The 26813-nt window shown below is 37.1% G+C and overlaps 1 protein-coding gene across 1 annotated transcript in view; it reads right to left on the minus strand.

The window, feature by feature from the left end:
- Positions 1-2879: 2879 nt before the first annotated feature.
- The window catches only part of SLC5A12 (solute carrier family 5 member 12), a 40788-nt gene continuing 16854 nt past the window's right edge, over positions 2880-26813 (minus strand). Inside the window, exons 9-15 of the mRNA XM_028516690.2 lie at positions 21351-21463; positions 16527-16594; positions 13837-13923; positions 11367-11533; positions 9247-9350; positions 5950-6077; positions 2880-4062 (exon numbers count right to left, since the gene is read on the minus strand). Coding sequence (XP_028372491.1) covers positions 3910-4062; positions 5950-6077; positions 9247-9350; positions 11367-11533; positions 13837-13923; positions 16527-16594; positions 21351-21463 — 820 coding nt within the window. The 3' untranslated portion in view covers positions 2880-3909. The remainder of the gene's footprint in view (positions 4063-5949; positions 6078-9246; positions 9351-11366; positions 11534-13836; positions 13924-16526; positions 16595-21350; positions 21464-26813) is intronic.

Consider the following 26813-nt stretch of genomic DNA (forward strand, 5'->3'; position numbering starts at 1 on the left):
TAATAAAACCCATTAAGTGGTTTACTATCAATTATAAGTTGCACTTGACTAATTACAATCTTCTATCATTTTAATATATGCCATTGGTAATTTGATTACAAATTAAAATGTTTGAAAATGGATTCCACTTCAAGGATACAAATGCTGGATAAAAGGTTAACTTTACAGTAAACCTAAATACCTTGCAATATAGAAATTGAGCACAGAGGTTTCTAAATATATGAATGTATATATGGAAAGCTAAAAATTCTGCCCTGGCTGGCATAGCTCAGTGGATTGAGCGTGGGCTGTGAACCAAAGCATCGCAGGTTCAATTCCCAGGCAGGGCACATGCCTGGGTTGCAGGCCACGGACCCCAGCAACTGCACATTGATGTTTATCTCTCTCTCTCTTTCTCCCTCCCTTCCCTCTCTAAAAATAAATAAATAAAATCTTTAAAAAAAATTTTGCCATATTTTAACACAATTGATCTCTTAAAGAACAATTAAAGGGAGGCTCCTTTATTTTTTTCTATTTAGCAATAGGATCTTGGAAATACTATTTGATTAAAATTGTAATATCACAAAAATATTTCAGTAATACCCTCTTTGAAATACTGTTTGCAAGCCCTTTGATCTGTTATTTTTCCCCTCTATAATAAAAGGGTCTAACCCCATAAAGTTTCAAAATAGTAACATTTTTAGTCAATAAGTATTATTTAAATAAAGAGAAAAGCCCTTCCTCTTTCACTATTGTTTAGAGAATCACAATTGCTTTTCACTATGCACTGAATCTTCAACTTGAATTAAAATGCTACTTACCAAGGTTTACAGTTATAAACATAATACTCAACCATAGATATGAATACTGCATTTTTCCGTGACAAACTTGTCTATCTTTACTACAGTATTATTTTTCAAGAATTTATGACTCTCCAGAAAATCATATTTTATTTAAACTTGGCATTGACAAGGCTACTAATTGGAAATGTATGGCATTACTTTAATTTATACCTTATGTTTATCTTGTTATTTCTAATTCTCAAACTACTTCAGTAATACTTGTACTATGCCAGTATCCTAAAAATCTTCAAGAGAAACAGTGAACAAACTTAACTTGAAATGAATACATTAATGAGTACTATTTCCTTCCTTTCTTCATGTAATACAGATTAACAAGTATTAAATGTCCCGTGCAGGCCAGTCATAGCGCTAGTTACTGTACATGATTTACCTCTGTACATCCTTACAACAGCCTCCTATTTAGTGTGGACAATTTTTGCTCCTTTCATTTTGTAAGTCAAATAAAGTTTAAAAAGTCTTACCCAAGCTTAGCCTCTCACAAACTGAGATAGTTTGTGTAAGAACTTACGTCTGAAGTTAAGCTGTTTGACTGTATTCCTCATTTCAATCAATAAGCTGTATTCTTCAAATGGTGACAAAGACAATGCCAGCCATGAAAACAGATTCATTCAGAACAAGTGTAAGAGGCATCAAGGTCATTCTATTCTATTTTTTTACCAATATTTGTTGTGTTTAAAACAGAGAGGCTGGCATCAAGTTTGATACCTTTTAGGCTATCCTAGGAACTCATCATTCATAGCCCCATTTATGGGGATATCCCTAGTTATTCTGTGGCAAAAAAAAAAAAGTTACAAATTTAACCCATTTCCATGGCTTGGATTGAACTTGGCATTGGACATGTCTTATACTGCACCAGTGGTCTTTACACAGCTCGCAACTGACATTCCTCAGAGCGAGGGTAGGAGAGGTGTGCTATGACTAATCTCTTGACTTTGAACTTCCTGGTTCCCTTTTGCTTTGCTGTGCAAAAAGTGGATTCTATACCCTGTGGAAGATGACTCTCCTGTGGATTCCTGTCTCTTTATACCTGAAGCCTTAGAGGTTTGCATGTTTATTCAATTAGAAAGTATTGTGAGGTTTAGGTAATAATATGAAAACATTACTACCTCCCATTTGTAAGTCACTTTATTCTTAAATAACATTTCCAGGTAAGAAAATTTGTGACTGAAAAAAAGGATCTTAAAAATATTCCTGGTTAAGTATTAACATGGTCCTTCCCAGTAGTTACCTGAAAGGGACAAAAATACCCGTAGGATAATTTGTGAGCAAGATATGTGAGAAAACTTGTGAGTAAAATGAAACACCATATGGTACATTTTGTTTTTGTGCAATTTCAAGTGAAAGCTCAGAATCTTGAAATATGTTCCAAATATATATGCCAGTGAGATTTTGCCCAGATTTCAACATCCACCTAATTTTTTTAAGTTAAAATGTATAGGAATGTCCTAACTACTAAAATGTGTCTAGAAATTTTGTTCCTTCTCAATTTCAAATATTTTCCAAACACACCCCCTTTTTTCTTCCTTCAGCCTTTTTCAAATATATTTTTCCTTGTCTCTTTTATAACTCTCTTCCCAATTATTTCTTTCCTCCTATTGTCTTCTCCTATTTGAGAAAAGAAAAGCATCGAGCTGTGGCTTATAGATGCCAGTTGTCATTTTTTTCATTCATCTATGGATGTTCCCCTTCTTTCTGTCTTCTCCCCCTAATGATACATACTGGTTACATAATATTCCCTGTCTCATGTGTCTTTTAAGGTTTCTTTCTCCTGGCTAACATTTAGACGGCACAGCTTTTGGGAGTCCTTGTCCTTGCCTATTTGGACCATTTCTTCTTACTTGGCTGACCCTGTTTCTAGGTCTCTTGATCTTACCTGGCCACCAAAATAAATATCTGACACCAGCCATAATGTATCTTCTTTCCTCTGACCTAACCCCAGTGGCACTGGTTCTTTTCTTTACCTTTTAAGAATTTTTTTTTGCTTCTTCCAGAAAATTTTCACTATGTCTCCATTTGTTAACCCACCTTTTGATTTTTTAGTCTTTCTTACTCCAGAACTTTAAAAATTATCTACTAGAGTTCAACTAATAAGATCTTCTGCTACGTTAGCACATTGAGCTTGCATGTAAGAGCTGAATGATCAGAATGTAAGTCCTGTGGACAAAATATTTTCCATAAAAAAAAATACCGGTCTGGTGAAATCTCCTGTGGGCTGCTGGGCTATTGGCAAGGCCCTTTTACACAATGCTGTCTTAACAGCCTCCTATAGGACATTCCTTTTTCTTTATCCATCTCCAGAGAAAGACCGCACACCTCTTGTTGAGTACAGAAGCAATTTTCATTGTAAGGTGATAAAAAAGGAAAGGAAATACAACACTGAATGCCCAAAGTGGGAAAAGTGTTTAGTTATAATTGTTTTCACTAACCAGGAATTCCACTCTCCTCCTGCACTCAGCACAATTATTGTTAGGACTTGGTTGGGATGGCTGAAGTAGGAGAAATGACTGGAAGAGGACATAAAGATAATTGTGTGGCGAGGGTATTAACAGCAGCTGTGTGTTCCACCTGAAGCTGTGGGATGGGGAGAATGTAGGATGTGTCCACATTTATGTGAGGTATGGGGTGGGGTAGATGCCGTTCCCTTGTTTAATCGGCAGAGACAGAGAAGCATTTAAAATGCTTATCCCCATCCTCAGTCAGCCTCCGAACTCCAAAATATCTGATGGTTAAAAAAACTACCAAAACAAGAAAGTTTAATATGACACAAAGCAAAACAAAGAGAATAATTCCTTGTACTATGATGAAATCCAGTCTTCATTTATTCAAGAAGGAAGTCACCAGGGCACGTAAGGCTTGACTGTTCTCACTTGAAAGTTTGGATCTTCCAAAGAATATCCTGGGGAACACTCATTTTATTTGTAGATATAAATAAGTATAAATAGACATAGAGATTCTTGTCTTCTAGCAGTGACAACTACACAAAACTAACCAACAGGCAAGAAATATGTGGATTATGTGGATGTGTGTGTGTGTGTGTGTGTGTGTGCGTGTGCGTGCACGTGTTGCCTTAGAAATGGGTAATCTTCTCAAAGGCTACATTGTCGTAGCTTTTGTCCTTGGGATCATAACCTGAGACAGGGGCCAGGCTTTCTCCTCTGAGTTCGTTGTGTAAGACAGATTCAGTTCTTTGTTTCTGGGTACTGCCATTCTCAAGGTTTTCCTGAGGGATATTGAAAGGCACATATTAGTGAAATAGTCTTGGTGTATTCTAAAACAAATTGAAGGACTCTCGTTTAGGCCTCCTCCTTTGAAAAAAATGTTATATAAATATGAAAGCAGCACGAATAACTGACCCATGACACTTTTTAATTGATAACTTTGATGCCTCAATTCATGTAGGTACTATTTCTAATAAAAACAATAATTTAGTGAGCATTTACAACACATTGTGTGTTGTGTGAATATATGTGTGTGTGTATATAAAATTATATATATATATATATATAATTTAGTGGAGCAAACCTGTGACATACTAGTATCACCTCCTGAGAAGGGACAACCTGTGTCTCAGATGGTGATGGCCTAACGCGGGTACTGTATGGCAACAGAGCCCAATAGTGGCATGCTAAGTGTCCCTCCCACTCTCTACTCAGCCTTGACAACAGACACTGCCTACATCAACAGGACTTATCATTTAGTCCAGGGAATTCTTGCCTAGGAAGATAAATATGTAAACTAATAAGTAACTCGATACTTTCCTTTTGGAGCTTACTCAAAATCCATTTATCCAAACAATATACTGACCAACCAGCTACCTTCTCAGCAAAACAGAATGCCTTCCCATTCTGAGCTCCTGCCAAGACAGTGCTCACCTTACTGCGGTAACTATTAAACTCAGCTTTGCTTCATATTGATGTTATTATGGTGTTTTGGAGAGAAAAGGGGCAACTGACAACAGGTGATGTGATAAGGGTGAGGAGTCGCCCTCCTGGAGTATTAAAAGAATGAAATGTCTGGGACCAAAAGAATGACAATAAGCCCTAACCAAAAATAAAAAGAAAACCCCACACCTGTCATCAGTCATGCTGAGAGGACCGACACATGCAGGTAAGACCAGCTGCAAACGTGAGAGAAAACATTGCTCCTCCCAGGGTCCTGCAGTTGTCAAACACCGTAACAACTCCAAACACTTGGTGCTCTTTAGCCAATGCTGCTCCAGGCAGCTTTATTTTCTTTCTTGCTTCCCTTCCCCTCCTTTCAGGATCCTTTGGCAGGGAGCCAAATCCAAAATACAGGCCAGTCTTCCGTTTTCTTGAGGACAGCGTTCCCTGGTGCCCCTGGACTGCCCGCCCACTCCATCGAGCTGCATCAGTTAGTAAGTCTAATTTGGTCTGGCCACAGGCTGTGACCTTTGGAGGAAGTGACCTGAATGGTACGTGGACAGTGTTGCTCGCCCTGCCTGGCCACAGCACAGCTCTCAGTGGAATCAGGAGAAAAAAGGTAGGGGGTTGAGAGCATGTTGTGTGTATCCCGCTGCTTCTCTACCTAAGTTCCCCCAATAAATCATATTTTATATTGATACTCCATGGAACTAGAGATGTATGTGTCCAGGTTGTGCCGCACTACTTCCCACTCCCCACCCCCCACCCTCAGTGCTCAGGTGAAAACTGAAGTTGGGAGGCATGAAGGAGAGTCAGACATGGAATCCAGGGTAAACTCTCAATATTAGAGTTTAAATATCCAGGGGCACTAAAGCCCATGCTTTCACCATTATGTGAGACTGTGACCCTATTTTATTCTCGGTCTAATATTTATTTTTATATTATTCCCTAAAATCCACCCTTGGAGGGGTTAAATAAAATTTTGGAATTGCAAATTGATCACTTGCAAAGACAATGGTTTAGCGCAAAGGCGCATTTAGATACAACATAATTACTTGCTTAAAAGCTAATCAGCTGAGGTAGCTGAGGTTGAAACCCAGATTCCTTCAGGTTCTGATATTCATTGCCTTCCCTCCCTATGTCCACCCTTGCAAATGGTTTAAATGAGCAAAAGGAAATTTCTTTGAGCCAATGAATGTTTTTCAGAAGCTCAAACACCAGCTCACCTGCTCTGTTCCACCGTCGTGCTGAACTCCACACCAGCACAGTGTTTTATATTTTTTAGACCAAAAGCAAAATAAGTTGCAAATGGGTTTAATTAGCACTGGTTGAATATCCTTGCCACTCTGGTGACCTATTAATGAAAGAACAGGTGGATTAGGTGGTTGCACACTTGAAAAGTAGGTCTCTTCTCAGCCTAAGAGCTGTTTTTAAACAGGCCTGACTGGTTAAAAGACAGAAATTGGTAACTGCTCAAAGGGGTGGGAGCTAGTTTTTTAAACATCCACAAGGTGTCAGGTGAGGCAAGCTCATGGCTACAGAGTTAAACAGAAAAACACTTATTTTAAAATATTTTATTATGGGAAATTCTACTAGTACCCTTTAACAGAAGTGACAGCAGGAATTATATAATTTCTTCCTTTAGGAAAGCTCTCAGCTTTCAAGCCAATCAGATATATGAAAGGGCAGTGGAGTCAATATTTGTAAAATTGAAAAGGTTATATTTGCTGTTTCTTCTTCTTTCCACCCCAGCATCCTGAACAAACAATACCCTCATGTTCTCCCCAGCTATTCTAGATTTGCCTGGTACTTCCTTCCCCATCATTAAAACATACCTGTTCGATGTCCCATTCCTTCAAATCCTACTATAAAACAAGAGTCTGGGCAGCAAAGACTACAGTCTTTAATGCCCAGCCCGTAAGAAAAAAAGTTTGCTGACCTCTGTATCTTTGATCTTGTCAGAGACATTTCCAGGATTACATTCTAAATTGTCAGGAATTATATATATATAATATATATAATATATATAATCATATAATTATATATATATAATATTATATTATATACTATATATAGAAAAACACTTATTATATAATATATAATATTAGATATTAAAATATTATATTACATTATAAATTAAATGCTTTAGGCTTTGCTGGCCAGAGGGTCTTTTTTGTAGCCACCCAACTATCTCTTTGTAGAATGAAATCAGTCAGAGACAATAGTAAATAAATGGACATCACTGTGATTCTATAAAACATTTTTTATAAAGACAACTTGTGGGTCAGATTTGTTCTTAGTCTGCTGACTCCTGACCCAAGAGATAAGCTTAATGAGCTAATAATTAAGGTTTTCATATCTGAGTCTTGCAGCCATATGATAAATGAGGAATAAAAATGGGTAAGATTCAGATGAATACAAATTGTCGCCCAGTGAAAAATGGAATAGAACAAATTTATATGCTCTGTTCTCACAGTGGGATGTTCTGGCCATTCAATAAACCAACAAGGATATTAGTTCTTGACATATGAAATGGTATTTTCATTTTATATTGTTAAAAACATAAAGGAAAATAACTTTTAGCTGCCCAGTAGAATTTTACCAATTATAATAAAGACTTTGATGTGTATCTTGAGCCAAGATCACCCTTTAGCAGCTGATGCAGAGAAAAATTAATGATATAAATGATCTGGTAGTATTAATCAAGACATAATTCTGTTTATCAACATGTATGAGTAACATGAATAGCAAAATTTTTAAAGTGCTAGATTATCCAGAAGAAGCAGAATTTAAATTACCACTCAGTAATACCAAGCAAGACAAACAGCAGGACCAAGATAAAATAAGATACGAAATGAGCAGGCCCGCAAAAGGCCTCTGGTCTTCCCTACTGACTCTTAAACACTGTAAGACACTTTTAAAATATAGGATATTACAGAAGGCTTGTGAAGGCCTCTGAGACCAGAACTGAAGGCATCAAGTCAGCCCTAGGGCCTCATTTGAAAGACAGGCACCCGAGGCAGGAATATCTGATGCCAAGAGTAAATGATTTTTCCAAAGATTTGTTGGAGTGGCATAATTGGACTCTCATAAAGTGCTCCCTTTTGGTCTTAAGGATATTTTACTAGTATTTGGGACATTTGTAGAAAAAGAAAACACAGGAATTTATACAAAGACAATTGTTTATACTCAAGATAGTAAAGAATTTGCAATCCAAATGTAACGTAAGTGCTACAATATCAGCTCAAGAACTTGTGAATTTTGATGTGCATATAGAAAATACCTAGACTGGGCAGACACAGGGTTTGGTGTGCACACTTTCTGCTTTGGAGCCAGGCAGCTGAAGCTCTGGTTGTCTGCTAAAGCTGTCTGACCACTGGACTGATAAGTCTAGGGGTATCCTACCAGCATCAAGGAAGCCTCCACAGTTGTTGGGGGACTGAGGCAGAATTTAAACACAATAAATAAACAAAATTTCATCTGAATCTAATTTCACAAAGAAAAATATGGGGAGTTTTAGCACATGAATGCCTGGAGTTACAAAATTTATGTTCTATAATACATCATACCCAAGGGTGGCTTAAATTTAAAAGAATAGCTGGTGATATCATGCCTGGGGTAATAAGTCACCGGAGCTTACACATAGTATGTCCAGTGCACAGTCACCAGAATTATTACCATTTAGATTACATGTTGAGTATGAATCTTGACTTCCTGTTGCCTACAGTTATATAATGGTGGTGGGGGAAAATACAACAGCTTAATACTAATTTATTCAGCTGAAATACTTATATATATTCCAAAGAGGCAGAGTAGCAAAATTACAATGGGCCTGTGTCACCCCATTCTTCCTCACCAATCCCTCATGGGCTTTGGCATAAAAAAGGCATTAAACCATCAGAGGGACAGTGGCTCAAAGTACGAACAGTAAACACTGGTAGCAAAAATGTCTGACAGTGAAGCTGCTTACTGTGCAGAGCTCATGACCCTGCAGCAGTGACCTCCAGAGGACAACATACCCAAAAGTGACAGTAAGACTCTCCTCTGCTTGTATAGACAATTAGTAAAGTCTAACCCACGAGAGAGTAGGGTGATCATAGGAAAAACTCCAGTCTCTTACTGAGATAAAGGGAAAAAGAATCACTCCTGATGTTTAACCTGCCTTATTGATTGTTATATTACAAAGGATTTCTCATACTCAGACTTCTGGAGGCCATGTGTCAAAACATCTTTTTTTCATAATAGATGGAGAATACTTCAAAATATATGTTTTATATATATATATTATTAATTATGCTATATATTAATCATGTATTAATCTTCAACATTAGGTATATATGATTAATAATATATATAAAGAGGGATGTGTTTGCAAGTCACTTTGGAGAGTAGATAGATCTCTGGGAAGGGAAGCTTTTTGTGGTGGATCCAAAATCACACCAATAGAACAGTCCCTCATCCACCAATGCATGAAACTAGCCCAGGTCTTTCTTGGCCCCAAAGAGAAGATCCATGCACCCAACCTGTGATGAAGCTGATGATTACTCCAACAGCAATGCAGCTCAGGCAGCCCACTGCACTGTAGTACAGGTAGGAGAGCGAATACCAGGTGTCAGCAACTGCAGGTCTGTGGAGGACAACAGCATAGGTGAGTCCTGAAGTTACAATTCACAGGAACTTTGAGGACTGCTGAGAGTTCATTTTAGGACCTGGCATCTCTCCAAACCCCAAAGCTTAACTATCTGCCATTTGATTATTGTTTGAAGACTAAAGGTAGAGTAGTAGTGCTTGGTATTCCACTCTAGCCCATCCATTCCCAAATTACAAATGTTGCTACTGAGATACAATTGCAATGAGGACTGTGCCTCCAATTCTTTTGTATTACATATTCTTCAGACATTTATTAAGCCCAGATTTAGTCCCAGAAATTGTGACAGACATTGAAGAGTTATAAAGCCACCTTGAGAGGTTTGGCTCAGTGGGTTGGGTGTCGTCCTGCAAACAGAAAGGTCACTGGTTCCTTTCCTTGTCAGGGCACATGCCTGGGTTGCAGGTTCAGTCCCTGGTTGGGGCCATATGAGAAGCAACCAATCCATATTTCTCTTACATATTGATGATTATCTCCCTTTCTTTCTCCCTTCCTCTCTCTCTAAAAACAAATAAATAAAACCTTAAAAAAAAGAAAAAGGAGAGTAAGCCACTAAGTCTAAATATAGGAGTTAGCAATCATAAAATGGAGTGGCAATGTCCTGGTGGAATAGGAGCATAAGAGGATTCTGGGAGCATTAGAAAGGGCATCAAACCCAGGCTGATGTATGAAATGATGCCTTAGTTTATTTTTAAAGAATGGTTACTAGTTAATGAAGCAAAGAAAAGAGGATACTGTGAGCACAAGCAAGAAAGAAAAAACAACATGATAGACTAGGAAACCATAAATCAGTTGATATTGTTTGTGCATAAGATTTGTGGAGAACAATAACTCTAAACTAATGAAATTCAGGCAAATGAAAGCAAGATAATGCAGTGCTCCATACATTATAAGGAAAGGATCACCTAATCGGGAGCATAATTAGGTATGGAAATACGAATTTATTGAAGTCAGGCACAGTGCTCCTGGCTCTCTCTCCCTCTCCTACTCCCTCATTCTCTCCATATAGATAGGTAGATGGATAATAAAATTTAATACTTATAGATACACAGATATAATGTTTTAAAGATTTTATTTATTTATTTTTAGAGAGAGGGGAAGGGATGCAGAAAGGCAAAGAGAGAAACATCAATGTGTGGTTGCCTCTTGTGCCCTACCCTCACTGGGGACCTGTCCTGCGACCCAGGCATATGCCCTGACTGGGAATCAAACTGGTGACCCTTTGGTTCACAGGCCAGCACTCAATTTACTGAGCCACACCACTCAGGGCTAGATATAATTTTATAGAGAGATATAAATTTAATATAATTTAAAATTATATATATATAATTAGTATTATTTAACACTTTCAAAATATTGGTAGAGTACTTATTACTTTCCCTAAAGACTGTAAGAATTCAAGAAGTGACAAGTTACTAACTTATACAAGGATAAAATGTGAATAAATTGTAAAACCAAAATCCACACCCAGGTATTTCTGATTTCAAAGCCCAAGGTCTTCTCCCTGTACCCCATTATCTCCTGTATTTTGGTATCTTCAAGCTCTTAATCCCAGCTCGAAATTGAAAGGAAAACCCTTTGTTAAGAGCTGCACAGTTTAATAGAAATGACAAATTCACACCACCTCTCCTTCCTCAGTAAATCCCAACCACTCTCTGTGTTGCTCACAAACCTATTCTACTCAAAGCCTGTACTCTTTCAAAAAACACTATGATCTTCAGATGTATTTTCAATCTTCTCACTACTTTATCTGTTTGCACTCATACCTCCAACTTTCCTTCTGCCACATTTACCCTTCCACACCGGATCCCAGAGGAATGGAAATTACAGAAAGCTGGAGCCCTACAGGACACTCCACAGTGCTCCATGCTGCCCAGAGGATGTCCCACAGCAAAGCGAAATCTGTCTGCTCAGACTGATCTCTGAAGAGTGCACCTTCCTCTAACCTGGTGACCCACTCCCTGGGACTTACCGCCATCTTTAGAGGCCCCATACCTGCTAGATAGCACTGGAGCCACAAGCTTTGTCACATTTGATGGGACACACTGGTTTGTCGATAAAGGTAAGGGCCATGTCTTGGAGGCTGGTGCAGGATAAATGAAGGCCCCAGTGGCCACCCAAAATGCCAAGATGATCCCTGTCAGAAGGCCTCCTAGTGCACCCTTGTGAAGGAAAAGAAAAGTTAATGAGAGGTTTGACAAAGCCGTTGAAAGCATGATGAGGTGAAGAGTACTGTGCCTCAGAGATTCTGGTTTTCCACCTAAATCTTAGTCACTCATTCTGGAAACAGCCTTCCTTCCAACTCCCACAATGTATTTTTTATTTAAAAATGATTCATTCCTTAAATAAAAGCACTACATAATTTCCTAGTGATCATTTCAACAGCTGTTGAAACCTTAGTTCCCAACAGCTGAATTTCAGAAGTTTGGGAAAACCTCAGATAATGGAGACAACGTGGTCATTTTTCATTGACATCTATTATTATAAGCTAATTACACAGAAACTCTTCCATATGCTTTTCCAAGTGACACTAGCAGTCTCTGACTCCCAAGTTTGGAGTGTTGGATCTAAATTCTAGCATATATATTTACTAGCCCTTTCATTTCTCAATAAACAGTGAAAAATCACTTCTGCAAAAGAAACAGAACAGTCTAAGCAGAGCCCAGCCCCACTGGAAAATAAAATCTGCACGCTCCTGGATTCTCCTGAATAGCTGAGCCTTCTCTGTGAAAGAAAACAACATGTTTGTTTCTCTATTGAGAAAGAATAGAAGTTCTCCAATAACAGCAGTGGAATGTTCTGTTTGTTATGATTTAGAGAAACTAAAACAATGTGTGTGATTTGAATGGTTGTAACTTCGTCTAGACTAGAAGTCTGCAAGCATCTATTATAAACAGCCAGCTAATAAGCATTTTAGGATTTGTAGGCCATTCAGGGGCTGTCACAGCCACTCAGTCCTGTTATTGCAGCATGAAAACACCCCAGACACTCAGTAAACAAAGGAAAGTGGCTGTGTCCCAGTAAAATGTATGGGCACCAAAATGCAAATTTTTAATATTCATATCATAAGACATTATTCTTCTTTTGATTTTGTCCAACAATTAAGAAATGTCAAATCATTTTTAGCTTGCCAGCCATAATGAAACCGGGAAGATGGCTGGATTCAGTTTGGAAGGTGCAGTTTGCTGACCCCTGGGCTACTAGTAAAGGGTGAATGGATTTCAATACAAGGCTCCACCCTCACTGGTTTAGAGCAGCTGGCTGGAAAGCCATGCTGAGATTCTGACGTGGCCTCCACGTTTAGTAATGAGACAGCCAGGATGGATTGCAAAGACCTTCCATGGCCAATGACAAGGGAAAGGCGATACAAATTGGTAATACTTATTATATTTTATCTAGAACAAGGTGGTTTTCCTGACGAAATAGAAGCACCACAATTCACTGACATAGATAACAAATTAATGTTTAGAATGCATTAAGATATTATGTAGCTAGTTAGCAGTTCTTTTGTGGCTAAGAAATTGCCTTTCTTCATACTGTCTCCCCAAGGATATAACTATCCTTGTCAACTTCAATATCAGAAAAGTTGATTAAAACAAAGTGTCTTCTAATAAGACGGCAGGTGAAGGCCTGCAAATTCCTAGATGTTCCCTACCTATCCACTTCCCTCCCATAAGATTTATCTAGAAGAGAGGTCAATAATGGTCAAGTAGTCACAGAGACCCAGTTAGGTATACCTCATTTGGTCAGGCTTTGTGGACAACTGTATAGTATATTAAAAATATGCAGGGTCAGGTTTTCTGGAGTCTAATTTTCTAAAACTTTATGTATATAAGTATATACATGGAAATATTAAAACTATCAACTTGTTAGGTTGAAAAATTATAATATTTAAAAGATTTTTAAAATATTATTATTTTTCCAAATAAATGTTTATTTTGATTTAGACTTGCTACACAGTCATCCAACATTTACTTAAGGACAGACTATTAGCTTGCCAGCTAGCAAAACCAAGAAGATCCAGCTCTCAGAGTATACAGGGTTTGTCTCCTCTTCCCTCCTTAAATTAGTTCATTATAACATAAGTAAAAAAAAAATAGAAAAAAAAGAGATGTACATATTTTTTAAGTTTTAAAAATCATGTTTAAACTAAAGTATTTCTGAATTCAATATCTATTTGAAATTTCATTGTGCGGTCCCTTACTTTAGAGAAGACAATTTAAACCCTGAGGAATCATCTTTGATGGCGTGGCACTTGGTATTTCACAACCACCTCTTACTGGCTTCGCTTTCCGCTTCTAAAACAGCTTCACTGAGTCAGAGATAGGAGGGCTCATGTTTTGTTCAGTTCTATGAAAAGACGCCACTCATTTTTTGTTTTTGTCATTTTGTTTTGGCAAGGACAAATGGCCTTCCCATGGAGGAGTGAGAGTTAAGAGGGGGGAGGGGACTGTGGGACCCTTACCTTCCAGTTCACAAAAGGAAACAGGATCCCCAGCGTGAACAAGCCCAGCATCGGCCCCCCACACATGCCGTGGATGCTGATTGCAGCCTGCAGAGAAAGGCAGGTCAGAATCACAGCTTCATGACCCACCTGGGCCCACCTCTTTTTTAGACTTGGGATAAAATTCAGTCTTACTCCTGACTGCACCACTAATTAATCACGGGCTTTCTGGGAGTCATTGCTCCCTTCTGCACTCAGTGGTAAACACTGTGTTAAAAAATAAAAATGTGTACAGACGCCTGTGCATGTGCATACACACTCAGGTAACGTGGATTTGGTAAAAGCAGTTTTCCTTCAAGCTGGAACTCATTGATTTGTTTGTGTTTTCCCTCTTATCAAAACCACGTTTTTATATAGTGTACCCAATAAGTACACCTATAACACATTTCATATCTTATGTAGTTGACCAGCTGTTTGAGCAATCATCTTATTTTCATAGCAATTGCCTGTCTGTCCACCTCTGACATCTTACGCAGAACACCTCAAGGAAGCTGAAGCATTGAGGTATGGTGGGAGGCCATAGGATGCTCATGTCCCATTCCCCTCCTTTATGGCTTCTTGTAGGAATGGAATTTGATGAATGTATTTCCATATCTTTTAAACTCTAAACTATCGAGCCCAGTGGAGTGGCAAAGATTTTTCATTAAACTAATTTGCTGTCAACCAATAGCCTTGTTCCATGGCCTCCTTGAACAGCAGACACAGTCGTGCAGGCAAACACGCATGCTCATGCACACAGAGCTACTCTGCGATCAGCCCTGTCTCATTCCATTAATGCAACTATAGGGCTCTTAAATCAAGGGGCTGAGATGAGGATGTTCCAAAGATCTCACATATATGGTATCTCATGGTTGTCAGATGCCCCCTATATGCCAGATCGTAAGGATGAGCTACTCAGGTGCTCTAAATAAAGGACCTCATTAATCCTTAAAATTGCCCTTGTAGTAGGTAACACTAATGCAACTTTATAGATGATAACATTGGACTGAGAGAAACCAAAGTTAAAATAAAGGCATATTCCATTTAGACAGAGGCAGAGGTGAGATTTAAGAGTTTTAAGCCATTTTGTCTGGCTATAAAACCCACATTTTCTTTTTGAAAAGGAGTGTTTAAAAAGGAACAAAGTTATGAGCATAGATCAGCATAAGGGCCTTTTTCTTTCACTTAAGGGAAAAATTTCTTGAAAGAGTCCATCACTAATAGAATATTTAAATTCTAATGTTGGCCTGGGCACACAAAGGTATGATTTAGTGAACTTTCTGTTGTTAACTCAGGTTCATTTTACTTCAGAAAGACTTCTAGAAACAATAAAGGGATATGACCAAGGGGCTTTCGAACCCCCTCCACCTGCATTGCAAGTTCCTCTGTCCCGAAACAGGAAATGGAAGGCTATGTTATGAGTGTTTTGCCAGGTTAATTTTTAGAGAACTCAATGCCACAAATAAATCTTTCATAAGACAGGGGCTGATAAGATTAAAGCTGATACTTTTCCAAAATGTAGATACTTAATTTAATATTCTTGACACTTCCTCTGTTGACTGACAGCATTAATTCATAGTTGCTATGATTGATGAATTTGGAAGCTAATTTACTAGGTATTATATGGGAAAGTCGATTAGCTAAAAAAAGTACTTATCTTTCCCAGTAAGGGAAAAATTAAAAATCTCTTACAAATTCATTAGTTTCAGGAAAAATAAAAGTTTTATGTGATAGAAAGAAAAAAATCTAAGAAAGTCAGTAATTATTATCCACTCACATGTATTCATATTTTTTTTGTTTAAGCAACACTTACTGAAAACCTATGCCATGCCAAGAAAACATAAAGAATCTTCATATAATACAAAGATAAAGAGGAATTGAAAGGGTTGAAGTGGATGGAATCTGAAGACTTGCTTCTCTGTTGTTGCTTTGTGAGTTGGGCAGTTCGTGAAGGGACAAGGTATTATACCTCAGGAGTCCAGGTCATAAACCTGGTTCAGCCACTAACTGGCTGTGAGCACTTGAGGAGGATACTTCTACTCTTTTCTCTATTTATCTACAAAAGGACGATGATAAAACAGATTATCCTTTAGGATCCTTTTAGTGTGGGCATTTCATGGAACTGAGAGTAGAACATGTGGGGGACAGTTCAGGCTGGATGATAGGTGGATACTTGATGAGTCTTGCCCCAGCTCCACTCTCTAATTATGTGACTTTGAGACCATTACTTTACCACTCTACATCTTAGTTTCTTCAGCTATAAAATTAGTAGATTAATCAAACTACCCTCTAGAGAAGTGATCAAGATTAAGTGAGGTAATACATTTGAGACTCTACCTAGATTATATATGCCTTTCATAAAATCAATTGTTTTTATTGTCATGATTATCATTCCTACTTTTACTTCAGCGTCATAACTTCTCAGATCTGAATCTTAAAAGTTTATAATTTTATTACAGTGTACTTTGTCACCGAGTCCCATTATTAGTTTTTTTTAAATAGTTTGCTCTTCTGAAAGCAATTTTGGTTGAAATTTTATCCGTATGTCTAATTTGGATCTAGCATCAGAGAATGGCTTGGAGGAACAAAAAAAAAAAAAAAAAAAACATTAGAACACAAAGTGGGTAAAATGTAGCTATGAAATTAAATGTGTCTTTTTCCTCTTTCATTACCTGTATGATGCTCCCCATGACGGATGCAGTCACAGCCATGGCAGTACATATCACACCAAATAAGATACCTGAAAGGATAAAAAAAAAAACCTCATTACCATCACCCAAGCTGGCTTTGAGGGGTTGCTTTAGCTCCTGCCCAGAACTCCCTCTGCTGCAAGCCCAATTGGAAGGGATGTCAGTGAGAACTGACCTCAGCCATCACAAGCCCCAGGAGGAGCATTTAGGAGATTCTTCTCCCCAGAACATGCTATCTTAGGTCAGGCAGAATGAGCTGGAATCTAGTGTCAAGTAGTTTCCTATCCAAGACTCAAGAAGAAAGCTGTCAGGTGAAAGCAACATGAAATGGTGGTAAGGCCATTCATGAAGCTGATCCAGATGGTGAGCAGGAACTAATTCCACTTTCACCAACAAACACTCACCTGAAGAAGTTACTAAGTTTTCTGGGATTCATATAGTTTTACAGCTTGAAAATCATTAAACATTTATACATTTTATCTTACAGGCTTTGCAAACCTGGACAGTCTTGCTGGTTGTTTCCCTAAGTGATTTATTCATACTATCCTCATGGCCCTTGGCATATAGCATACTGGGCTATTTGTTCACATATCCATGTTGGACAGCCATCAGAGCCCTCAGGGTGCTGTGCTCTGAAGCACCTCACACGGCATTTCTAGTACCACCGGGTCTTGTTGGATGAATCAGCATATATTTCTTAGTCATTTTTTAAAGATGATGTCTTTTTTAAATCTTCATCTTTTAAAAAATAATTGTTTTAGTACATCTTTGGTCAAAAATCACCTTAAAAGTACATTTCATACCCATTATAACTCGTAAACTAAACAAGAGAGGAAGAGAGAGACAAAGAGGTGGAGCCAGACATCCTTGGAAACACAATGACAGAAACAGAGAGAAAGCTATTTTGCTCATTCTCTTTGAAATTCTCTGTTGGCTAAATATCTAGATCAGTTCCCAATGACTATTAATGCAGCTTTGCTGAATATGGACCATGTGTCAGGCACTTTACCAGAGGCTAGTACTATAAAAAGTCAGAACTTGATTCCTGCTCCAAAGATCTCACATTCTAAAAAGGAACTACATGTTTAAAAATTAATATATCTAGCAGTGCCTGATACATAGCAAATACTATCTGTTTTCTATTATTATTATTGTTGTTCTTATTATTCTATGTCAGGGTTAATACATGATAGTTATGATGCTTATTATCAGTAAGTCACTCAAAAGGAAATCAGGTTAACATCTTTTTATATTGGATTTTCCAGCTTCTCAATAAGACACAGAAAAAGAAGGAAACTCAAAACAACACTAAAAGCCAAGTTTGATCAATAAATACATTTCAGAATTCTAAATTTGTTCCTATTACATTTAAAGATGATAATTAGATTGCAGAAAACAGTGTTTTCTCTGATTCTGTATTGCTTTATGAATGAGGACAACTTCACCTACCTGAAGAAAATGACAGGACATGTTTTCTCTCTGCTACTGATTATCCTTTGGTGTACCAACAATTACATGTTCAAGTGAAATAACTGGCAGCCATCCCTCAATCCAGGGGCTCTACTTTTTTTGTGTGCTAACTAGAGAATTGATTCAACTTCTCCCGCACTGAATACTTATACTTCAGAAGAGTGCTATCAATAACAACTGCAAGGCAAAGCAGTAAAGGTGAGTGGGAAAGAAAGCTCCACAGTCGCAGCTAATGTTGTGGATTGTCCCAGTGCTACATCAGCTCAGAGGATCAGACAATAAACCATGGGAATGAAAGAAACTTGTACTCAATCCAGCACATTCATAAATACCTGCTAGAAATTGGGAATTGTACTGGGAGTAATACCCATCCACCTGCTGTTAGCTCTAACTCATTATGCAAGAGAAGTAAATAGACAAAGGCAATTTAATTAACCAGCTGACAAACATGTGGTAAGGTGTTGATCTGTCCTTGTTCAAGCATAAATAAAAAGAAACAAATCATATGAAATTCATGGCAAGTGCTGTCAAACAAGGAAATACATACATTCACCTAAATGCTCAAATAAATACTACACTTTCTGGAAATAATTTACCTTAATGACCAGAAAAGAAAAATGCTTATAAACTCTTTGGCAAACTTAATACAACATAAAAGTATACAATCTCAATGAAGCAAACAACAGAGAGGGCGAGAGAAAAACCAATGAAATGAAAAGCAATGAGATAGGGGGCACCACCAATATGTTAGGTAAAGATGGATCCAGGTGTGATAAGGATAGACTACAAGGAAATAAAAACCATGATAGTGGACCAAGCACTTCCACTCTTAGGTACTTATCAAAAAAATAGATTGTATAAAAGTATTCATAGCAGCTTTATTTATTATAACCTCAAGTTACAACAGCCCAGGTCTACCACTAGAAGTAAAAGTTTTTAAAAAATCTGTGAGAGACCCTGACCAGGTAGCTCAGTCGGTTAGAGTGACATCCTGATATGTCAAGGTCACAAGTTCGATCCTTCATCTGGACACATACAAGAGTCAACCAAGGAATGCATAAATAAGTGGAACAAAAAATTGATGTCTCTCTCTCTTCCCCCCTCATTCTCTCTCTTAAAAAAAAGCAAACAAAACTCACAAACCTACTCTATATCCATACAATGCCATACTACTCAGTAATGGAAAGCGATGGACCATGAACACACAAAACAATGTGAATAAATCTCAAATTTGTTGAGTGAAAGGAGTCTTACAAAAAAGAGTGTGTACTGTGTGATTCCACTTACATGAAATGTGAGAAGAGGTAAAACCAATCTATTGTGGAAAGTATCTGGGGGAAGGGGAGTAGGGATTGGCTGGGATGAGCAAAAGGGAGCTTTCCAGGGTTATGACAGTGATTTATATCTTTAGTGGTTGGTTTGCACAGGTATGTGAAGTTGTCAAAACTCAGGAAATGCATACTTAATATCTGTCCATTTCATTGCAGGTAAACAAATACCATACAATCTCACCTATAAGTGGAATCTAATGAACAAAATAAATTAATGCACAAAATAGAACCACAGGCATGAAAACATGGAGCAGACTGAAAATGATGGGGGGAATCACGGAAAGAAGGGGAAGGGACTAGACAAGAACATGTATGAATGACCCACGGACATGGACAATAGTGTGGGAATTAACTTTGGGAGGGGATGGGTGGAGGAGGGCTAAGGGGAAAAAATTGAGACGGCTGTAATATAATAACAAAAATTATTTTAAAAAGAAAACTTTAAACAGTTACTTAATTCTAGTTAATAATATGCATCTAAAAAACTAGGGGAATGTATTTACATATGATGGATTATTAAATGGATAGAGATCTAGATGGATATGAGGAAAAATTAGTTTAGAAAAATGTTAATGGATGATATATATATATAGGAACTCATAGTAAAAGGCATTAAACCTTGTTGCATGATACAATTTTTATAATAAAATTTAAGTGGCAAAATATATAATAGCAGAATTTAAATTATTACAGTTAAAACTTTACTTTGTGGAGAATTCAGAATTAACTAAGGGAAAAAATTTCTTAAAGTATGAAGAGTTAAAAAACAAAGCTATTGAAATAAGAGAAAAACTGAAAAAAAATAAAAAACAAACAACCTAAATTTGAGAATAAGGAGAATAAAGCTACCAATATTAGTAGGCAATGACCATACTTACTAGAAAGCCAATTAAAATTTGGAAATCAACAATAATTGGGTAAATGGAAGGATATATGCTTTATAAGACAAAAACAAAAAGCTACAGCTTTTCCACATTGATTATACACAGTTTAGGAGAGATGGAGAAAGCATCTCATTCACAACATCAATGGAAGAAGAAGAAGAGGAAGAAGAAGAACAAAAGAGGGGGAGAGAAAGGGGAATAAGAAGGCATCAATGAGGAGGACAAGAAGGAGGAAGAGGAAGGCATGAATATTATTAATATCTAGGATCAAAATTATTATATTATTAAATGGAAAAAATTCAATGCTATTGTTATATGTAAATCTTACAAAGGTGTCAATTCTTCCCAGATGCATTTTCAGATGTAACACAGTCCCACATGGGAGAGTACAGTTAGGTAACATGCAATACGTTTTATTTTAAAGTTATGCTGAAAGAAAAGCTAAACATAGAGAGCAAATTTTCTTGTAAAAAAGTAACAATAGAAACATTTTTTAATTTTAAACTAAAAAAACAGGTGACAGGATTACACAGATACAATTTTATTTTAGAAGTTTATATATTTTTCCAAATTACCTATATTTCCTATATAAGTAAACAAGCAAATGATTTGTTTATACTTAGAAGTAAATTGTATAAAACTATAATTAAGATAATAGGTATTATAGTAATTATAAATATAATATACAATCATACAATTAAGCAAGGAGAAATTATTCTTTGAGGTGATATTGCTGGGAGTTTGGCAATAAAGTATTTGGATTTATTAGACAAAGTGCCTGTCAATAGTGAGTAGAATAATATTCCATACAGAGAAATTAATATGATCAATACATAGCACAATCAGTTCATAGCATAATCAAAAGATATCGAAGTGATGAATCTAGAATGTAGGGCAAGCACAAAAGAGTGCTGAAAATAAGGGTGGTGAAAGGTGAGCTAGCTGGCCATGCTTCCCTGGTACCCTGCTGGTATCTTTGCAAGTGTAAGAATTTGCATGTGTTTCCTTATGTATCTCACATGCTTTTGTGCCTGTGTCCTGAATAGCACATGTAGGATTTTGGCATGTACCACACACATACATTTCATGATATGGGATGAAGATTCACTGGCTATACCTACATAAGCCTTTACTGATCCAGGTGCTCAGGTTGTCGGAGAGATGGGGAAAACAGCTCTTGACAAAATCCTCAAAAGTCACTGTTGCTAAGGCATTGATGCTGGCAGCCACGGTGCTACAGGGAGAGAAAAGTGAGAACACGGTCCAAGCTAAATAAAAGCTAAGCCACCAGCCTGCCCTGTTTTCCAGAGCAAATAGATAAGACAGCGCTCTGAGACAACAAACACTGACATACATCCTCATTCTGGAACTCCAGGAGAACCACATGTCCTGTCTACTCGCTCTTCAGAGCTGCTTCTCTGCTTAATGCTCTTTCAATTCTCCCGCAGACTCCACTGAACAAGCTAGGTTTTCCTGTTTTAACTCCCACTCATTTCTCTTAACAAGATGTTAAATGAGTTATCAAGCAGTAGCAGAGGGATTGCGTGTGTGCATGTGTGTGTGTGCTTGGGTGTGGTGTGATGGTGGGCTTAGGTTAGACTTGAAGCAAGATGTAGAGACTATCCTAACTCAGGTGTCAGTTCACTTTGCCATTCATTATACTAATCAATGCATTAATAACATCCATGCATCTGTTTGTTCATGCTGGGTACTAGGCATATGTTAGTGAACAAGAAAACAAAGATCTTCCACTTGTTTTGGAGGAAGGGACATTTAACAAAACAATTGTGTGATTGATTAACAATTGTATAAACTGTTGTGAAGGAAAATAAGAAAGTGCCAAGATAACATGTCTTGCAGAGACCTAAACCAATATGAAGTTAGGAGATTCTCACCTTAGGAAGTTATGGTTAAAATAGGAACTGAAAACACCCATGCACACACACACATGCACACACAAGCATGCACACACATGCAAACTAAGAAAAAGATGTTCTAGAACAAAGGGAAAATTACATTTAAATGTCTGAAAGTTTGTTGGACTCAACGATCTGCAGCCATCAGAGTGGCTAGCCAGCAATCAACCCCTTTAACCCTTTTAATTAGCCAGCAATTAACCCCTTTAAGGGGTTAAAGGACAAAAGATAAGGCTGGGAAAGTGTCAAAGACCTAAACTCATAAAAGTTCTGACTTTCCCATCAGAGTTCGGTTCTATGGCTCTAAAACTCACTTAGGTGAGAGAGAACCTGAAAGTTGTCATTTTCTTTGCAGAATAACATGAAAGCTTATTGAATCCCTTATAGAGGCCAGGAATATTTCAGCTAGTAGAATAGATAACTATGTAAATTCACATGAGCCAAAATCACAACCACAAACAGAAGTTCTAGAAAACTAACAAGATGTTGAACAAACCCTGGCCAACCATTTGTAAGTTTTCCATTGGCATTCATTATTAGTTCTTTTGTTATCCTCCAATTCACATTTGAAGACTTGTTATAGCTGTGCCAAGTGTATGAAAGCAAGTTGAAACTTCTTTTTTTTTGGTAATGCTGGATAATAGTAGTTAATCTTAGCTGTGGGTTACTTCAGTTGGAATAGTTCCAAGGGTCCATCTTATGCATTATTTAATAGTTCCATCCCTAAATGACAGATATAGTAAGTACAAACTTCCTAAGACCCATTTCTGGGAATTGAAACTGTAAGTATATATCATTCTTATTTTCCTGAGAATCGAGGCCTGGTATATGTTCCCTGCAGCTTCATGGAAGTCAAGTAAGGAAAGCAGGTGATCAAATAAAAAGAACACCCATGCTCCCAACACGCATGTCTCAGAATTAATTACATGAAAGTTGCAAATACCGTGGTTAACCCTTGAATCTATCATGAAGGAGGGAACAAAAAGCTAAATTTGGCCCAGAAAGATCAGATCTTTAGAACCTCTGCTGGGTTGTTTTTGCAGTCAGGTGTATTAATCATATGTCAATTTCTCAAATTCTAAAACTGCTATAAGATGGTAGAAAGATTTTTTTCCTATCGCTCCACCACTATGTCTGTATCCTATTCTTGCCTTCCCCTTTGCCTAATCCAATACTCTCCTGAACATTGTAGCAGAAATAGTTTCTCTATGTTATATACTCCTGAGGGCATCTCTTTCTTGGAATCTTTAAGAGGTTTAATCTGTTGACAGCTGTATTTCAGGAGTCTGAAGAAAGTCAGTCTTGGAGTAAGACAAAAAACAACGCTCTCTGGAAAGGGACAAATTGAAAAGCTAGTGTCACCCCTGCTAGTGTGTGATCCTCTAGTACTCATTGATTCCATCTTTAGTTTCCTTGAGGTCCTAATGCCAGCACCACAGGCAATATCACTTTGTGTTGCTAATTTAGAATTCTGAAAAAACAGAGTAAAATATTCAACAGTATGCTAAATTAAAATTACAACATTAGTAAGTTGCAGTCATTATATGGATTCAAGAAGTTTCTAGTTTGAAAATTTGTCAACACACTATCAATATGTCAAAGCATAAAAATTTTCAAAGTATCTATTTTAAAATTTCCAAAATTTTACCAAAATTCAATATCATCCCTGATAAAAATATTTCCTAAAAGTAGAATAAATGTATGCATTTTTGTCCCTTTTTACAATTTTATTAATTTATTTAAATATTTTAAAATGTATATATATTTCAAATCAAAATCTAAAATCATGTTTAACTATAGGATCCAAGAAATATTCCCATTAAATTACATAACAAAACAACACAACAAAACAACACAACAAAACAAGGATTTCTGCCATTTCTCAATTATCATTGCCCTCAAAGCACAGTTATATGTGAGAATTAACATAGAAGCATAATTATTTAAAAAAAGAAAAACACGAAAATATTTGCAGATATGATTTCAGTACAATCAAATCCTAAAAAAATTAAAATAATAATTGAAAATAATTAGGAAAAAAACTAAATATCAAGGGAACTTCTGTAAAAGAAAGGTAATTAATAATTATGAGCCTCATAGTTTTTAAATCATATTTTAAAGCACAATTGCTAAAATTATTAGAATTGCCATAACTGTAGACAAATAGATCGAAAGAATATAAAAGGGAATCCAGAAGTCCTGAACACATGGAAAAATGTAGGATGTACTAAAAGTGACTTTTCAAATCAGTAGTGAGAATTGGTTTTTTTTTTTGGTTTTTAGTGAAAAAATAATGGGACAACTGGTAACTAACAAAAAATATGGGTCAGAAACTACATTCCTCATGTCACATGTTTAGTCTAGATGATTTAATAATATTTAACATTTAAAAAAAGCATTAATATATTAGAATAAAGTCTGTGTGATTATTTATAATCATGGCATGGGAGCCTTTCTGAGAAAGATATTAACTAGAAACTGTAATATAAAATAATTGATTAATAAATATAAAATGAAATCTCCAAATACTCAAAATACCATTAATAAAACCAATGCATAAAGAACAAATGAGAAAAACAAGACATGTCAAAAAGTATTTTCAGATTTATAAAGAGGAAAACTCAAAAGAAAAAAATTCCTGAGTAAATGAATTGGTATTTTTCAAAACAAACAAAAGAAAATGAATGACCAATTAAATTAGGGAAATGTTGTCAATCCTATTTATGATGAAGGGAATTCATAGTTAAATTAGTTATCGTTTTTCAACTATCAGGCTGACAAGTTTACCAGTGTCACAGTACTCAATATTGATAGTAGTGTGGGGAAAGAGTTACACTAGTGTTTTCTTTTCAGTGTATAAAATAGTACAAATTTTTGGAAGTTAATTTAGCAATGTCCATGAAAAGTTTTAAATGAATATGTATTTTGACACAGTAATTCCACCTCTTATAATGTAGCCTACATATATCCTCGCACAATTTCAGAAAGACATACAATGTGGTGTGCGATGTCCTGCCAAAACTCTTATGTTGGAGCCTAATTCCCAATGGACAGTATTTGGGGGTGGGGCCTTTGACACTTAATCAGACCATGAGGGTGGAGCCCTGATGAATGGGATCAGTGAGAGACCATTAACAAGACTCTATGGAAAGCTCCATCATCCCTTCTAAGGTGTGAGGGCTCAGCAAGAAGGCAGCCACATTTGAACCAGAAAGTGTGTCCTCACCAGACACCAAATCTGCCGGTGCCTGGATCTTAGACTTCCTAGCCCTGAGAACTATGATAAATGCATTTTCATTGTTTATAAGCCACCCAGTCTGCGGTATTCTGTTACAGCAGCCTAAACAAACTAACTCATATGCATTGTTAGTTATGCTTTACATCAAAGGACTGGTAGATCAAACAATGAATAGGGTAGATCTACAGATACAGAAAGATTCTTAAATTATATTAATTTAAAAATGGAATAGTATATGCAATGTGATCTCTTGTATGCTAAAAGGTACATATGTTCACATAAGCGAAGACATTTTCTGATTTGTTAACGAGAAATTACTAATAGTGGTTAATTTTGTGGGGTGGGACAAGGGATTTGAAGGATAAGGTACAGTTTTTACTTTTGTCCTCTGGTGCTGCTTGAATTTTGACCCTGATCAATTTACTATGTTAAACTTGGCCTTTAACCAATCCTATAATTGATTCTGTGCAACAGAGTTCCAGGAAGGGAAATAAGACTTTTCTCACTAGCTGAGTCTCTGGTTCTTAAAGGCAGTAAGTCTGGCTTAAAGGAAAGTAATGACACTACCTCACTGCTTTAGTGCATTGCCCTTAACACTGTTGCCCCTACCCTTCTCCAAGTCACTATCATTTCTCACTTGGATGAAGACAAATGCTTCCTAACGAGTCACTCACTTTTACTACTCGGGCTTTTATTGTAAGCCCTTCCCCACACAGAAAACTTAGTCTTCAATTGTATGACATCACTCACTCCCTTGTTTCGAACCTTCTAATGTCTTCCCACTTAATTTGAAATGCAAACTCTACCATTTCATGATCGGATGCCTGTTCACCTGTTCAAACTCATCCCCATCTGCTCTCCTCCCAGTTCCTCAGCTTTAACCCTTCTGTTTGTTCCTGACATTTCCACACAGTTTCTTTTCCAGGGGCTTTGGAATTTGCTTCTCCCGCTGCCTGTAAGCCTGCCTGTGGTCTTCACGGAGCTAGCTGCTTCACATGCTTCCAATCTCATCACACAAGTCACAGACCCAAACAGGAGGCACCTAAAGATGCTATCTTAAAAACAGAATCTTAAAAACAGAATCCCCCAGGCCTCATCTTTCTCTAGGATATCTAGGAAATAACTCTGTTATTTCCTTTATATTATTTGTTATCAAACTATATCTTGTTTATCTTGTCCTCTTATATATTGTCCACTTTCTATGTCAATTAGAATGCAAACTCTATATGAGGGCAATGTCAGCCTTGTTCTCCGCAGTATCCCCGCATCCCTGCCATCACCAATTGTGCCTGGCATAACATAAACCTTAGAATAAAATCTACCTATGGAGGGTGGGAGTCGTTAGCTGCCTGAGTGAAAATGGGGAGAATGGATTGCAAAGGATGGATCTGCAGAAATACATCATGACTGGATGGCAAATGCTGCCAGAG

This window comes from Phyllostomus discolor, chromosome 6 (genome assembly GCF_004126475.2).
Source record: "Phyllostomus discolor isolate MPI-MPIP mPhyDis1 chromosome 6, mPhyDis1.pri.v3, whole genome shotgun sequence".
Lineage (NCBI taxonomy): Eukaryota > Metazoa > Chordata > Mammalia > Chiroptera > Phyllostomidae > Phyllostomus > Phyllostomus discolor.